Source organism: Manis pentadactyla, chromosome X (assembly GCF_030020395.1).
Source record: "Manis pentadactyla isolate mManPen7 chromosome X, mManPen7.hap1, whole genome shotgun sequence".
NCBI classification, from domain to species: domain Eukaryota; kingdom Metazoa; phylum Chordata; class Mammalia; order Pholidota; family Manidae; genus Manis; species Manis pentadactyla.
Genome location: NC_080038.1, coordinates 100,107,937 through 100,126,612, shown reverse-complemented (window position 1 = coordinate 100,126,612; position 18,676 = coordinate 100,107,937). Strand labels below are relative to the sequence as shown.

Sequence of the window (18,676 nt, the reverse complement as noted above, 5' to 3'; positions counted from 1 at the left end):
GAAGTCTGCGATGGCAATAAGTACATACCTATCAATAATCACCCTTAATGTAAATGGAGTGAATGAACCAATCAAAAGACATAGAGTCACTGAATGGATAAAAAGCAAGACCCATCTATAAGCTGCCTACAAGAGACCCACTTTAAACCCAAAGACATAAACAGACTAAAAGTGAAGGGACAGAAATAGATATTTCATGCAACTAACAGAGAAAAGCAGGAGTTGAAGTACTTGTATCAGACAAAACAGACTTAAAAACAAAGAAAGTCACAAGAATCAAAGAAAGACATTACATAATGATAAAAGGGTCTATCCAACAAGAAGACATAACCATTATAAATATTTATGCAACCAACACAGGAGCACCTACATTTGTGAAACAAATACTAACTAAATTAAAAGGGGAAATAGAATGCAATGCATCATTCTAGGAGACTTCAACACTCCACTCACTCTGAAGGACAGATCAACCAGACAGAAAATAAGTAAGGACACAGAGGCACTGAACAACACATTAGAACAGATGGACCTAACAGACATCTGCAGAACTCTATACCCAAAAGCAGCAGAATACGCATTCTTCTCAAGTGCACATGGAACATTTTCAAGAATAGATCATATACTAGGCCACAAAAAGAGCTTCAATAAATTCAAAAAGATTGAAATTGTACCAGCCAGTTTCTCAGACCACAAAGATATGAAACTAGAAATAAATTATGCAAGGAAAATGAAAAATCCCACAAACACATGGAGGCTTCACAACATGCTCCTTTATAACCAATGGAACCATGACCAAATAAAAACACATCAAGCAATATATGGAGAGAAATGACAACAGTAATTCAACACTGCAAAATCTGTGGGATGCAGCCAAGACCATACTAAGAGGAAAGTATATTACACCACAGGCCTACCTCAGGAAAGAAGAACAATCCCATATAAGCAATGTAAACTCAAAATTAATGAAACTAGAAAAAGAAGAACAAATGAGGCCCAAAGTCAGTAGAAGGAGGGACATAATAAAGATTAGAGCAGAAATAAATAAAATCGAGAAGAATAAAGCAATAGAAAGAGTCAATGAAAGCAAGAGCTGATTCTTCAAGAAAATAAACAAAATAGATAAACCACATGTGAGACTTATCAAGAAAAAAAGAGAGTCTACACACATAAACAGAATCAGAAATTAGAAAGGAAAAATCACTATGGACACCACAGAAATACAAAGAATTATTAGAGAATACTATGAAAAATTATATACTTACAAACTGGATAACCTAGAAGAAATGGACAACTTTCTAGAAAAATACAACCTTCCAAGGCTGACACAGGAAGAAACAGAAAATCTGAACAGACCAATTACCAACAATTAAATTGAAGTGGTAATCAAATCCTACCTAAGAACAAAACCCTGGAGCAGATGGCTTCATTGCTGAATTTCATCAAACATTTAGTGAAGACCTAACACCCATCATCCTTAAACTTTTCCAAAGAGTAGAAAAGAGGGAATAGTTCCAAACTCATTCTGTGAGGCCACCATCACTCTAATACCAAAGCCAAGCAAAGACACCACAAAAAAAGAAATTTACAGACCCTGATGAACAGAGATGCAAAAAACTCAACAAAATATTAGCAAACCAAATTCAAAAATACATACAAAAGATCATCCATTATAAACAAGTGGGATTCAACTCAGGGATGCAAGGATGGTACAACATTAAAAAATCCATCAACATCATTCGCTACATCAACAAAAGGAAAGACAAAATCCACATGATCATCTCCATAGATGCTGAAAAAGCATTTGACAAATTTCAACATCCATTCATGATAAAACCTCTCAACAAAATGGGTATACACTAACAATGAACTAGCAGAGAGAGAAATCAGGAAAACAATTCCATTCACAATTGCATCAAGAAGAATAAAATACCTAGGAATAAACTTAACTAAGGAAGTGAAAGACCTATACCCTGAAAACTACAAGACACTCATGAGAGAAATTAAAGAAGATACGAATAAATGGAAACACATCCCGTGCTCATGGATAGGAAGAATTAATATTGTCAAAATGGCCATCCTGCCTAAAGCAATCTATAGATTCAATGCAATCCCTATCAAATTACCAACAGCATTCTTCAATGAACTAGAGAAAATCATTCTAAAATTCATATGGAACCACAAAAGACCTTGAATAGCCAAAGCAATTCTGTGAAAGAAGAATAAAGCTACGGGCATTACACTCCCCAACTTCAAGCTCTACTACAAAGCCATAGTAATCAAGACAATTTGGTACTGGCACAAGAACAGACCTATAGACCAATGGAGCAGACTAGAGAACCCTGAAATAAACCCAACCATATATGGTCAATTAATATATGATAAAGGAGCAATGGATATACAATGGGGAAATGACAGCCTCTTCAACAGCTGGTTTTGGCAAAACTGGATAGCTACATGCAAGAGAATGAAACTGGATTATTGTTTAGCCCCACACACAAAAGTAAAATCGAAATGGATCAAAGACTTGAATGTAAGTCATGAAACCATAAAACTCTTAGAAGACAACATAGGCAAACATCTCCTAAATATAAGTAGGAGCAACTTCTTCCTGAATGCAACTCCTCAAGCAAGGGAAACAAAAGCAAAAATGAACTCATGGGAGTATATCAAATTAAAAAGTTTCTGTACAGCAAAGGACACCATCAACAGAACAAAAAGGAATCCTACAGTATGGGCGAATATACTTGTAAATGACATATCTGACAAGGGGTTAACATCCAAAATATATAAAGAACTTACACGCCTCAACACCCAAAAAGCTAATAACCCAATTAACAAATGGGCAGAGGATATGAAGAGACAGTTCTCCAAAGAAGAAATTCAGATGGCCAACAGACATGAAAAGATGCTCATCATCACACATCATCAGGGAAATGCAAATTAAAACCACAATGAGATATCGCCTCACACCAGTAAGGATGGCCAGCATCACAAAGACTAAGAACAACAAATGCTGGCAAGGATGCAGAGAAAGCGGAACCCTCCTGCACTGCTGGTGAGAATGTAAGCTAGTTCAACCATTGTGGAAAGCAATATGTAGGTTCCTCAAAACTAAAAATAGAAATACCATTTGACCTGGGAATCCCACTCCTTGGAAATTACCCAAAAAATACAACTTCTCAGATTCAAAAAGACATATGCACCCCTATGTTTATTGCAGCACTATTTACAATAGCCAAGATATGGAAGCAACCTAACTTTCTGTCAGTAGATTAATGGATAAAGAAGAGATGGTACATACACACAATGGAATACTATTCGGCAGTAAGAAATAAATAGATTCTACCATTTGCAACCACATGGATGGAGCTGGAGGACATTATGCTCAGTGAAATAAGCCAGGAGGAGAAAGACAAATGCCAAATGATTTCCCTCATTTGTGGACTATAACAATGAAGCAAAACTGAAGGAACAAAATAGCAGCAGACTCGGAGACTCCAAGAATGAACTATTGGTTACCAAAGAGGAGGGTTGTGGGACGGTGGGTGGGGAGGGAGGGAGAAGGGGATTGAGGGGTATAATGTTTCGTTCACATGGTGTGGGGGATCACAGGGAAAACGGTGTATCACAGAGGAGGCACATAGTGGATCTGTGGCTTCTTACTACACTGATGGACAGTGACTCCTTTGGGGTATGGCTGGGGACTTGATAATATGGGTAAATGTAACCACATTGTTCTTCATGTGACACTTTCATAAGAGTGTATATCAATCATACCTTAATAAAAATAAGTAAAAAAACTATTACAAAAGACAAAGCAGACTATACTCATAAAAGGGTTATTTATCAATAAGATATAATAATTATAAAGATAGAAGCAACAAACACCAGATCTCCTAAATATATGAAACAAACAGTGATGGAATTGATGGGAGAATTAGATGGAGCTACAATAATATTAGAAGAGACTACAATAATATTGATACCCCAATATAAAAAATCTAAAGAACAATCAGACCTAACTTCAATAAGGAAACAGAGGACTTTAGCAATACTATAGATTAATTGGCCTAACCAGACATACAGAGAACAATCCACCAAATAATGGAAAAATATATATTTTTCTCAAGTGCATGTGGATTGTTCTCAAGATTAGATCATATTTAGACTGCAGAACTTAATACATTAAAGATTTAAATGATGCAAGGTATCTTTCCTGATAGCAATGGCATGAAAACAAAAATTAATAGAAGGAAAATTAGAAAATCCCTAAATATGTGGAAATTGCAATACATGCTTAAACCATCAATAGGACAAAGATGAAATCACAGGTGTAATTAGAAAATATCTTGAATCAATGAAAATGAAGTCTCAGCAAACCAAAACATACTTGATATAGCAAAAGCAGTGCTAAGAAGATAATTTGTAGTTATAAGTGCTTACATTAAAAAAGAAAATAAAAAACTCACTTCATTCTTATGTAACAAGATTAAATTGAAGATACTTTTGTATCCTTAACCAAATTAGGCTGAAGAACATTCAGAGAATAAAATTACTTCCTGGCAAGAACTTCCCAAAACATATTTCTCCTTTAGAGTATGCCCATTCCAATACATGGTGGAGTATATGTGAGGATATCTAAGATAATTAGACATTTGATGTTTGATTGATTCAGTGTAATCATACCATTACCTGAGCAGAGTAAAGATTAGGACAAGTGCGTTAACTGAAACCTGTGTGCTTTCTAGTCTGTGGTGCCAAGGGATTGTTCCTTTCCAAAACAGATGAAAACAGGCTCATTTTGCAGCAGGCAATTTTAAGGACATTCATATCATGCTACCCTGATGAACCATATAGTAGAGTAACTTAAAGTCCCAAAGAAGATTCAGAGATTAATCATTTATTTGAACAAAACAAAGAGTAATGCCACCCTGGATCAATTGTATTTAAAAAAACCATAGGCTGAATTGTGGGTGGGGGAACTTAAAATTAATCTTAACTGGGTGGTTGGAAAATGATGCCTGGAAGCAAGAAAGGTAACAAAGTTTCAGTGTGTTCATCCAACCATCAAATTTTTAAGTTTCTACTAATTATAAGCTTCAATGTGCTTGTGTTAGGATTTAAATTCTGCTGTTGTGTGGTGTTGAAAGGACATATAAACAGCTTTCATTATTGTAAATTCAACAGTTACTATATTTGCCTAAATAGTCAAAGGGTACAACATCCAGATAGAAGATGAGTATATTTTGGGGATCTAAAGTACAGCATGGTAAATATACTTAACAGTACTGTACTGGACACTTGAAAATTGCTGAGAGAGTATATCTTAAATGTTCCTACCACACACACACAAAAGATGGTAACTATGTGAAGTAATGGGTGTTTTAACTAACTTATTATAATCATTTACAATATATACATTTTCAAATCACCATATTGTACACCTTAAATTATTCAATGTTATATGTGAATTACATCCCATTAAAGCTGAGAAAAGATATAAAAGATGGAAGCTGATGGGATCACAGGAAGATGGCAGCATGAGTAGTTCAGAGGAAATCTCCTCCCCAAAACATATATTTATGAAAATACAATAAATACAACTATTCCTAAAAGAGACCCCAGTGGATGCAGTACAATAGCCAGGATACATCTACATCTGCGAGAACTCAGCATGAAATGAAGGGGGTAAGATACCAGCCACGGCCAGGCGGGACCTGAATGCTTCCCCATCCCAAAACCCATCAGGAAGAAAGGAGTCAGAACGGGGAGGGAGTGAAAGTACAGGAGGGCTAAACAACCAGCTCTAGAAATCTGCACCCAGAACGCAGACACAAGGTGCACAGGGTGCTGGATATTAGAGAAATGGAAAAGCAAAACTTGTGGGTAGGTCCCCGCAACTGGCGCCCCTGAGACAAAAGAAAAGTGAGTGCTTTCTGCAAGTCTTAAAGAGACAGGGACCCCATAGCTGGACGAAGTTGTCCTGAAAGCTGGGAATACTGGGGAAACTTAGGCGCCCTAAATGGAGGCAGTGCAGCTCTGAAGCCCTTCATGGCACTAAGCAGCCTGCCAGTCATTCCTCCAACTGGCGTGGACCCCGACACATGGGCCCAATAGCAGGAGAGTGGCAGCGTGCACCAGGGACGGCAGTGCCGGAAAGAACCAAGAGCAGATCTGTGTGCTGCAGGAGAGGCTTGTGCTAGCCTGCAGCGGCACAACCGAACACCCCAGGCACGGCTCGCGAGCACTGGCGGCAGTGAAGAAAGAGCCCGGTAGAAGCCTGTGCAGAAGAGCCCTGCGCGCTCCTGCAGCAGAGCCAGAGGGAGCAGGCACACTCCCAGCAGCTGACCGGAATCCTAGCCCAATGAACAGCCACCCGGGCCAGACCCAAAGGCCGCTGCTGCCACACAGCTGCCTGGCAGGGTCACCACTAGCACGGAGGAGTGCACATGGCATGCCTGCCACTCCCCGCAGGGCTCTGCACTGCTCTGACGGACACCCCGCCCACAGCAGCTTAGGGGACTAACCTGGTGGCTGCTCCAGGAGTGCGGGTAACCATCACAGGCAGCGGAGAAGGGCAAGGCATCCAGCAAGCAGGAAAGGACGTTCTTCTCCCAGCTGACACACCCGCAACCTGCCTACAGCCACTGCTATCACCATGAAAAGGCAAAAAAATCTGATCCAGTCCAAGATAGTTACACCTGAGAAAGCATCTGCAGAGGCAGACCTAACCAGTCTCCCTGAAAAAGAATTCAAAATAAAAATCATAAACATGCTGACAGAGCTGCAGAGAAATATGCAAGAGCTAAGGGATGAAGTCCGGAGGGAGATTACAGACATCCAGAGGGAGATTACAGAAGTGAAACAAACTCTGGAAGGATTTATAAGCAGAATGGATAAGATGCAAGAGGCCATTGATGGAATAGAAACCAGAGAATAGGAACACATAGAAGCTGATGCAGAGAGAGATAAAAGGATCTCCAGGAATGAAACAATATTAAGAGAACTGTGTGACCAATCCAAAAGGAACAATATCCACATTATAGGGGTACCAGAGGAAGAAGAGAGAGAAAAATGGATAGAAAGTATCTTTGAAGAAATAATTGCTGAGAACTTCCCCAAACTGGGGGAGGAAATAGTTGCTCAGACTACGGAGGCACACAGAACTCCCGAGAGACGGGATCCAAAGAGGTCAACACTAAGACACATAATAATTAAAATGGCAAAGATCAAGGACAAAGACAGAGTATTAAAGGCAGCTAGAGAGAGGAAAAAGGTCACCTACAAAGGAAAAGCCATCAGGCTATCATCAGACTTCTCAACAGAAACCTTATAGGCCAGAAGAGAATGGCATGATATATTTAATGCAATGAAACAGAAGGACCTTGAACCAAGGTTACTGTATCCAGCATGATTATCATTTAAATATGAAGGACGGATTAAACAATTCCCAGACAAGCAAAAGTTGAGGGAATTTGCCTTCCACAAACCACCTCTACAGGGTATCTAAGAGGGACTGCTCTAGATGGAAGCACTCCTAAAAAGACCACAGAACAAAATACCCAACATATGAAGAATGGAGGAGGAGGAAAAAGAAGGGAAAGAAATAATAATCAGACTGTGTTTATAACAGCTCAATAAGCGAGTGAGGTCAGACAGTAAGGTAGCAAACAAGCTAACCTTGAACCTTTGATAACCACAAATCTAAAGCCTGCAATGGCAATAAGTACATATCTTTCAATAATCACCCTAAATGTAAATGGACTGAATGCACCAATCAAAAGACACAGAGTAATAGAATGGATAAAAGAGCAAGACCCATCCATATGCTGCTTACAAGAGACTCACCTCAAACCCAAAGACATGCACAGACTAAAAGTCAAGGGATGGAGAAAGATATTTCATGCAAACAACAGAGAGAGAAAAGCAAGTGTTGCAATACTAGAATCAGACAAAATAGACTACAAAATAAAGAAAGTAACAAGAGATAAAGAAGGACATTACATAATGGTAAATGGCTCAGTCCAACAAGAGGATATAACCATTATAAACATATATACACCCAATACAGGAGCACCAATATATGTGAAACAAATACTAACAGAATTAAAGGAGGAAATAGAATGCAATGCATTCATTTTGGGAGACTTTAACACACCACTAACTCCAAAGGACAGATCCACCAGACAGAAAGTATGTAAGGAAACAGAGGCACTGAACAACACACTAGAACAGAAGGACGTAATAGAAATCTATACAACTCTACATCCCAAAACAACAGGATACACCTTCTTCTCAAGCGCACATGGAACAATCTCCAGAATAGACCACATACTATGCCACAAAAAGAACCTCAGTAAATTCCAAAAGATTGAAATCCTACCAGCCAACTTTTCAGACCACAAAGGTATAAAACTAGAAATAAATTGTACAAAGAATGCAAAAAGGCTCACAAACACATGGAGGCTTAACAACATGCTCCTCAATAATCAATGAATCAATGAACAAATTAAAATGGGGATCCAGCAATATATGGAAACAAATGACAACAATAACACAAAGCCCCAACTTCTGTGGGACACAGCAAAAGCAGTCTTAAGAGGAAAGTATACAGCAATCCAGGCATATTTAAAGAAGGAAGAGCAATCCCAAATGAAAAGTCTAATGTCACACTTATCGAAATTGGAAAAAGAAGAACAAATGAGGCCTAAGGTCAGCAGAAGGAGGGACATAATAAAGATCAGAGAAGAAATAAATAAAATTGAGAAGAATAAAACAATAGAAAAAATCAATGAAACCAAGAGCTGGTTCTTCGAGAAAATAATCAAAATAGGTAAGCCTCTAGCCAGACTTGTTAGGAGAAAAAGAGAGTCAACACACATCAACAGAATCAGAAACGAGAAACGAAAAATCACAACGGACCCCACAGAAATACAAAGAATTATTAGAGAATACTATGAAAACCTACATGCTAATAAGCTGGAAAACCTAGGAGAAATGGACGACTTCCTAGAAAAATACAACTGTCCAAGACTGACCCAGAAAGAAACAGAAAATCTAAACAGACCAATTACCAGCAACGAAATTGAATTGGTCATCAAGAAACTACCCAAGAATAAAACCCCCGGCCAGATGGATTTACCTCGGAATTTTATCAGACATACAGAGAAGACATAACACCCATTCTCCTTAAAGTTTTCCAAAAATTAGAAGAGGAGGGAATACTCCCAAACTCATTCTATGAAGCCAACATCACCCTAATACCCAAACCAGGCAAAGACCCCACCAAAAAAGAAAATTACAGACCAATACCTCTGATGAACGTGATGGAAAAATACTCAACAAAATATTAGCAAACCGAATTCAAAAATACATCAAGAGGATCATACACCATGACCAAGTGGGATTCATCCCAGGGATGCAAGGATGGCACAACATTCAAAAGTCCATCAGCATCATCCACCACATCAACAAAAAGAAAGACAAAAACCACATGATCATCTCCATAGATGCTGAAAAAGCATTCGACAAAATTCAACATCCTTTCATGATAAAAACTCTCAACAAAATGGGCATAGAGGGCAAGTACCTCAACATAATAAAGGCCATATATGATAAACCCACAGATAAATCATACTGAACAGCGAGAGGCTGAAACCTTTTCCTCTGAGATTGGGAACAAGACAGGGATGCTCACTCTCCCCACTGTTATTCAACGTGGTACTGGAGGTCCTAGCCATGGCAATCAGATAAAACAAAGAAATACAAGGAATCCAGATTGGTAAAGAAGAAGTTAAACTGTCACTATTTGCAGATGACATGATATTGTACGTAAAAACCCTAAAGACTCACTTCAAAACTACTAGAACTAATATCGGAATTCAGCAAAGTTGCAGGATACAAAATTAACACACAGAAATCTGTGGCTTTCCTATACACTAACAATGAACTAATAGAAAGAGAAATCAGGAAAACAATTCCATTCACAATTGCATTCAAAAGAATAAAATACCTAGGAATAAACCTAACCAAGGAAGTGAAAGACCTATACCCTGAAAAGTACACGACACTCTTAAGAGAAATTAAAGAGGACACTAACAAATGGAAACTCATCCCATGCTCCTGGCTAGGAAGAATTAATATCATCAAAATGGTCATCCTGCCCAAAGCAATATACAGATTCGATGTAATCCTATCAAATTACCAACAGCATTCTTCAATGAACTGGAACAAATAGTTCAAAAATTCATGTGGAACCGTCAAAGACCCCAAATAGCCAAAGCAGTCCTGAGAAGGAAGAATAAAGTGGGGGGATCTTGCTCCCCAACTTCAAGCTCTACTACAAAGCCATAGTAATCAAGACAATTTGGTACTGGCACAAGAACAGAGCCACAGACCAGTGGAACAGAACAGAGACTCCAGTCATTAACCCAAACATATATGGCCAATTAATATACGTGAAAGGAGCCATGCACATACAATGGGGAAATGACAGTCTCTTCAACAGATGGTGCTGGCAAAACTGGACAGCTACATGTAAGAGAATGAAACTGGATCACTGTCTAACCCCATACACAAAAGTAAACTCTAAATGCATCAAAGACCTGAAAGTAAGTCATGAAACCATAAATCTTTTAGAAAAAAACATAGGCAAAAATCTCATGGACATAAACATGAGTGACTTCTTCATGAACATATCTCCCTGGGAAAGGGAAACAAAGACAAAAATGAACAAGGGGGACTGTATCAAGCTAAAAAGCTTCTGTACAGCAAAGGTCACCATCTATAGAACAAAGAGGTATCCTACAGTATGGGAGTACATATTCATAAATGAAAGATCTGGTAAAGGGTTGACATCCAAAATATCTAAAGAGCTCCCATGCCTCAACAAACAAAAAGCATATAATCCAATTAAAAAATGGGCAGAGGAGCTGAATAGACAGTTCTCTAAAGAAGAAATCCAGATGACCAAGAGGCACATGAAAAGATGCTCCACATCACTAATCATCAGAGAAATGCAAATTAAAACCACAATGAGATATCACCTCACACCAGTAAGGATCGCCATCATCGAAAAGACAAACAACAACAAATGTTGGTGAGGTTGTGGAGAATTGTGGAGAAAAGGGAACCCTCCTACACTCCTGGTGGGAATGTAAACTAGTTCAACCATTGTGGAAAGCAGTAGGGAGGTTCCTCAGAATGCTCAAAATAGAAATACCATTTGACCCAGGAATTCCACTTCTAGGAATTAACCCTAAGAATGCAGCACTCCAGTTTGAAAAAGACAAATGCACCCCTATATTTATCACTGCACTGTTTACAATAGCCAAGATATGGAAGCAACCTAAATGTCCATCAGTAGATGAATGGATAAAGAAGAGGTGGTACATATACACAATGGAATATTACACACCCATAAGAAAAAAACAGATCCTACCATTCGCAACAACATGGATAGAGCTAGAGGGTGTTATGCTCAGTGAAATAAGCCAGGCGGAGAAGGACAAGTACCAAATGATTTCACTCATATGTGGAGTATAAGAACAAAGGAAAACTGAAGGAACAAAACAGCAGCAGAATCACAAAACCCAAGAATGTACTAATAGTTACCAAAGGGAAAGGGACTGGGGATGATGGGTGGGAAGGGAGGGTTAAGGGCTGGGAAAAAGAAAGAGGGCATTATGATTAGCATGTATAGTGCGTGGGGGGCTCGGGGAGGGCTGTGCAACACAGAGAAGACAAGTAGTGATTTTACAGCGTCTTACTACGCAGATGGACAGTAACTGTGAAGGAGTATGTGGGGGGGACTTGGTGAAGGGGGGAACCTAGTAAACATAATGTTCTTTCTGTTATTGTAGATTAATGATAACAAAATAAAAAAAAAAAGGAAATGACCCTGACTCTAAAGCAGCCTAACAAATCTTCCCCCTCCCCCAAAAAAAAGATGGAAGCTGTACATTACCTTAATGGGGTTGACATGTAGAGTGTAACCAAACTCTCAGGCTTGAGATGCCTCAAGAAATATTTCTCATATGTTATGAGTACTTGAATACCTTTCAAATTTGAAAAATACTTTAAGTAACACCCACAATTTGATGTCTACTGGCATAACTATGATACCAATATAAATCAAAGAAAGACTGGTATATTGAAGTTTATGATTGTTCATATGACAGTGACCAGGAGCCCTGCAGCTAATCCATACCTCTATATGGTTCCACTCCAGGTACGAATACTAAGCATGACACATCACTTTGATGGAAGGTTAGGTTGTAATCACAGTGAAATATTTTAAATTGTAGGACAAATTTCAATTTTACTTTAATACAATATATTTCTTGTAGTTTATGTGTCTAATTTCCATGGGACATTTGCCCTCACATATTTTCACTCTCACCCCCTTTTAGATTAGACACACAACACCCTGAAGAAATGGATGTCAGCAGAGATGAGGAGGAGTTCCGTGCTGTAAACCATGCAGAGAAAACTCTCCATAAAATAGAGAACTACTGGAAAGAGAAAAAACTGTGTGACGTGACACTCATTGCTGGAAACATGCGAATCCCAGCCCATCGGTAAGTATCTGTATGCAAACAGAACATTTGTTGAGTATAGCCAAGTATGAATAAACAAAAACCAGTCCATTGATTACAAATTGGAACACTAAGGAAAACAAATGTTTATCTTCCTGTATTGAAAAAGCAGTAACATATTTGCTCCACCGCCCTGCCCTGTGTGATACTTAGAAGAGTTAAGCTAGGGAGAAATTGATGAAGGAAAACAGCACAAACCCTCTAAAAGAAAATCAACTCAGTTTACCTTTCTCATTTCATAACACTTTAATGAACTGTGAAAGATTTTTGCTGAAAACAGACTTACCAGTGTTACAAACTTATTGTTTGCATTTCATGCTTTTTATGAAATTATGTGAAATATAATTTTTGTGAAATTATGGACTAATTTAAGTTCCTATGAAACATTCCTATTTCCAGGTTGGTTCTCATGGCAATGTCCGATTATTTTGCTGTGATGTTTACTACCAATATGCGTGAAGCCATTCAAGAAGAGGTCAAGGTGGAAGGAATCGATCCTAATGCACTTAATTCCTTAGTTCAGTATGCTTACACAGGTAAGTGCTTGGTATGTATTAGCTGATTCAATCCTCACAATAACCCTGCATTATATAACCCACAATCCTATTATTCCTACTCTACCAGTGAGAAAACTGAAGCATAGACCAGTTAAGTAACTATCCTAAGGTAGTAAGGGGAAGGATCAGGATTTAAACTCAGTAGTATGAGAGAAAGAGGTAAATAATACTCAATAAAAACTTTTGACTGTGGGAGAATAGAGCTATTTTAACACACTGATACAAGAATATGTCTCTCTTATGGTGTGCGTACATTCTCATTGGTAAAACTTAGAAGGGAAGTGGAATATACCAATTCTACATTAGATTTTTAGTCAGTCTCTTTCTTGGAAATAATGATATCATATTTACCCAAACTATAAAACAAAGGTACCCAAGATGAGTTGGGGGCCAACAAGTATTTCTTTATTCATTCACTCATGCCAATTTTATTGAGGAATATTTGACAAATAAAATTGTACATACTTAAAAGTATAAAATGTAATGATTTGATATGCATGTACTTTGTGGAAACTTTACCAAAATTTTGAAAATTAATGCATGGCAAATAGTTAACTCTTTTCCATGGTGATAATGATTAAGCTATACTCTCAAACAACTTTCAAGTATACAATAACCAGTACCATGTTGTTATATGTAGACATCACGCTGTACATTATTTTATATATATACATATATATATATATTTTATTGAGGTATTATTGATACACACTCTAAGGAAGGTTTCACATAAGAAAACATTGTGGTTACTTTATTTAACCGTGTTATCATGTCCCCCCCCCATATCCCTTTAGAGTCACTGCCCAACAGTATAGTAAGATGCCACAGAGTCACTATGTGGCTTTGGTGCTACACTGTCTTCCCCCTGATCCCTCCCACACCATATGTGCCACACATTATGCCCCTCAATCTCCTTCTCCCTCCTGCCCCACCCATCCTTCCCCACCCTTCTCCTTTGGTAACCGCCAGTCACTTCTTGGAGTCTGTGAGTCTGTTGCTGTTTTGTTCCTTCGGTTTTGCTTCGTTTTTATACTCCACAAATGAGGGAAATCATTTGGTATTTGTCTTTCTCCGCCTGGCTTATTTCACTGAGCATAACATCCTCCAGCTCCATCCATAATGTTGCATATGGTAGGATTTGTTTCTTTCTGGTGGCTGCATAGTATTCCATTGTGTATATGTACCACCTCTTCTTTATCCATTCATCTACTGATGGACACTTAGGTTACTTCCATATCTTGGTTATTGTAAATAGGCTGCAATAAATATAGGGGCACATATGTCTTTTTGAATCTGAGAAGTTATATTCTTTGAATAAATTCCTGAGAGTGGAATTTCTGGGTCAAATGATATTTCTATTTTTAGGTTTTTGAGGACCCTCCATATTGCTTTCCACAATGGATGAACCAGCTTACATTCCCACCAGCAGTGCAGGATGGTGTCCCTTTCTCCACATCCTCGCCAGCATTTATTGTTCTTAGTCTTTTCAATACTGGCCATCCTAACTGGTGTGAGGTGATATCTCATTGTGATTTTTATTTACATATTCCTCATAATTAGTGATATGGAGCATCTTTCCATGTCACAATGTACATTAGATCCTCAGAACTTATTATCCTTGTAACTGAGTTTGTACCCTTTGACCTATATTTTTTTTGTTTCCCCTCCCAGCCTCTGGCAAATACCAATCTACTTGTTTCTATAAAATCAGCCCTTTTTAAAAAATTCCACATATAAGTGATATCATACATGATTTGTCTAAATCTTTCTGGCTTATTTTACTTAGCATAATGCTCTCCAGGTTCATCCATGTAGCCACAAATGCTAGGATTTCTATCTTACTCATGACGGAATAATATTCTATGGTGTGTGTACACATACACACATATACATATACACACATATACACACCACAGTTTCTTTATCCATTCATCTGTCAAAGGACATTTAGCTTCCATATCTTGGCTATGGTGAGTAACGTGGGAATAAACACAGAGTACAAATATCTCTTGAAGATCCTGATTTCATTTCCTTTGTATATATACCCAGGAGTGGGATTGCTAGATCATGTGTTAGTTCTATTTTTTAAAATTTATTCAGGAACCTCCGTACTGTGTTCCATAATGGTTGTGCCACTTTACATTCCCACCAACTGTACAAGGGTTCCCTTTTATCCAAAGCTTCACCAACATTGGTTATCTCTTGTCTTTTTGATAATAGCCATCATAACAGGTGTGAGAGGATATCTCATGGATTTGATTTGCATTTCCCTGATGATTAGTGATGCCCTGCACCTTTTCATGTACCTACTGGATCATTTGTATGTCTTCTTTGGAGAATGTCCATTCAGGTTCTTTGTCCTTTTTTTATTCAATTATTTTCTTTTCTGCTATTGAGTTGTATGAGTCCTTAATACATTTTGAATATTAACCTGTTATCAGATGTATAATTTGGAAATTTTTCTCTCATTCAGTAGGTCATCTTTTCATTTTATTTTTATTTCCTGTGTTGTGAAAAAGCTCTTTAGTTTAATGTCATCTCACATGTTTATTTTAGTTTTGGATGTCTGTATTTTGGTGGCTTATTCAAGAAATCATTCCAAGATTAAGGATTTTTTTTTTTTTTGCTGTTCACTTATAGGAGTTTTATGGTTTCATTCATTAAGCAATAAATATTCTTAATAACCAGGCCAAGTTTCAATGTCAGTAACAGGTGAATCTTTAGATCTGAATCTAAGAATAGTTCATACTTCTCTGGGTCTCATGAGATATGGGCAGGGCTCTCCCTTCAAAATCCAGGACAAGAACAATACAGAAAAGTGTGCTGATGGACAGGATTTGTTTACAACTTATTTTAGAGGTTAAACCAAATATAGATCAACTCGCAGTATGTATTAATCTTTTATTTATGGTTATGCAACCATACAGAATCTATATGGAGGAATTTTAACAGGCAAATTTACAAAGGAAGAGTTTATAATTTATATAATCCAAATGAAATATCATACATTGTAATTTACCTATATTGCTTGGCCAAAACAAACAGGAATATAACTTACCAAAATAAAATAACATTTGCAATAATTCATCAATAGTGCTTGTTCCAAAAATAATACAGCATATAAATGCACAGGAAATACCTTAAATAGTTATTTAATATATAAATAAATATGTGTTTATTGCAGCATATCAGTATACAGGAAATAGCTTAAATAGCTCTCGTCTCCTTTTTAAAAGTTCTTTAGAGATAGTCTTTACCTATATTATTAAACAGAACCTGCTTTTCATACCTTCAAATGTAACCATATAAGCAATTGTTTATTTGCAGACTCTGGGCAATGTTTTCTTTCTTTTGACTTAGTCCAGGTGTCAATTATGGGCAAAATATTTAGGAAACGTCATCCTTATCAGCTAATAAATGGAGACTTTAAAAAACAGACATATAACCTCAATGCTCTTATTTACCAAGATGTTTTTCCACACAAATGACAGCTACCTCTTTGGCCAATTGTATGATCCTTATATAATATTATATAATGCTCCTTGAGTCATGATATAGACATGTGTTTAAATAAGGTGTAGTGCAGGTTTAAGATGGTAAAGAAATAACAATTCGCTCTTTGTAATGATAGTATTCACTGTTCATTTGTTACAGTTGTTTTTGATAATCTAGACTGGCTCCCTTCGTCCATCTTACTAATGTTTATACAGATTCCCTTGCACATGGTGGCTTAAAAAGATATTTCCTGAGTGGTTGTTGTACATTACAAAAGACAGCACTGCTAATGAGAGAATTGAAAAATTTCTAGTTAGCATACTTGTGCCTTATTTCATGGGACACATAATCATTATTTTTTCAAAACATCTAGGTGTTCTGCAATTGAAAGAAGATACTATTGAAAATTTGCTGGGTGCAGCTTGTTTTCTGCAGCTGACTGAAGTCATTGAAGTCTGCTCCAATTTTCTTATAAAGCAGCTCCATCCTTCAAACTGCCTAGGGATTCTGTCATTTGGAGATGCCCTGGGCTGCACAGAGCTCCTGAGATTGGCACATAAGTACACAATGGTAAAACTAACTGCTTCAAATTAACTTATATTAACACAATACCTAACTTATTGATTTGTTTACTGGTATACATATATGTGTGTATATATGTTTATATATTTGTGTGTGTGTACTTGCACATCTATGAATATATATGTGTGTGTGTATATATATATATATATATATGCATATATATATATATATATATATAAGCTTTCCAAAGTAAAGATTATAATGTTGGGATAAAATAAAAAGCAGCATGAACATATAATTTGAAAAATGACTTGCACCTAATGGATAGTATATAAAAGTATTTGTATGACTGAGCTGTACTCAAACAAGTTTCTCATTTTTGAAACTAAAAAGTTTTAATTAAATGTCAAAGCCTGGAGAAATGGAAATTCTACCAAAAATTCTACCAAACAAGTACATATTTCAAGTAGAATCCACAGTATTAGGAAAATAAAGTTTCCCTGATGTTTTTATACTATTAGGACTTTAATGTATAAAATCACACAAATTATGATTTCTAATGAAAGTTAAATGTACAATAAGGGAAAACAAATATTAATGGGCCAATATTAACTGGAAGAACTTGAGAACTTATTAACATTAGTAAATCAACCAATTCTATTGAATGGACTTCTTATGTCCTAGTGAAAACATGTATTTTGGTTAAAAACAATTTTCAGTTCAAACGTTTAACTAACTTAAGATCTTCAATTCTATTAGTAGAATTGTAATAAATGAACATGTTTGTATGTGTTAATTCTTTGAAAGTTGCATGGAACAAGGCTACGTTTATTCAGTCAGATGGCAGTGACATGAAATACAGATTTTTGTAGGGAGGCAAGAAAACGTAGAAAGAAGATATTAAATTACCAGTAATGCTAATTCCCTGATTCAAAGAAGAAAATGAATGTTTTAACTTCTGAAGGAGGGAACAACACAAGAGATGGATCTTTCTGTGAAATCCAGTCAAAAGATAAATATTTTAAGCTAAGAAAATTGCTAGTTATTTAAAATTCAAAAATAAAATGCAAGTATATAAAAGAAAACAATAGAAAATTACACATAAACAGAAATAAATAAAATTAACATTACAGGTTTAGGTTTGAGGTGCATTTAAATAAATAGTATTTTCTAGAGTTTTTATGAGACCTTAAAATGTTTAAATTTCTAGTACTTGAGGTCTCAAAAAATTTCTTCTAAACCTTCTTCTCTCTTATTCCCAGCCCTGGTTATTGTTAAGAATTTAAAATTTCAAACATATCCCTGAAATGTGGAGAGCCATATTATAGTGAATTGGCATTTTTGACATGTCTCTTACGTATGCTATTTATATTCCTATATCCTAAATACAGATGCCATATAATCTATAGGAACACCAGTTATATAATTCAAAGGTTAATCCTACACAAAAACTGAACATGAAAACTTCCCTGTTAAATTCCCTAAATTCTTGAACTAAGTATTAAC

General features: G+C 36.8%; 1 protein-coding gene across 1 annotated transcript in view; it reads left to right on the top strand.

The window, feature by feature from the left end:
- LOC118916768 (kelch-like protein 4) overlaps positions 1-18,676 on the top strand; it is a 103,390-nt gene that overhangs the window by 65,620 nt on the left and 19,094 nt on the right. Inside the window, exons 3-5 of the mRNA XM_057496095.1 lie at positions 12,411-12,578; positions 12,996-13,132; positions 17,022-17,218. Coding sequence (XP_057352078.1) covers positions 12,411-12,578; positions 12,996-13,132; positions 17,022-17,218 — 502 coding nt within the window. The remainder of the gene's footprint in view (positions 1-12,410; positions 12,579-12,995; positions 13,133-17,021; positions 17,219-18,676) is intronic.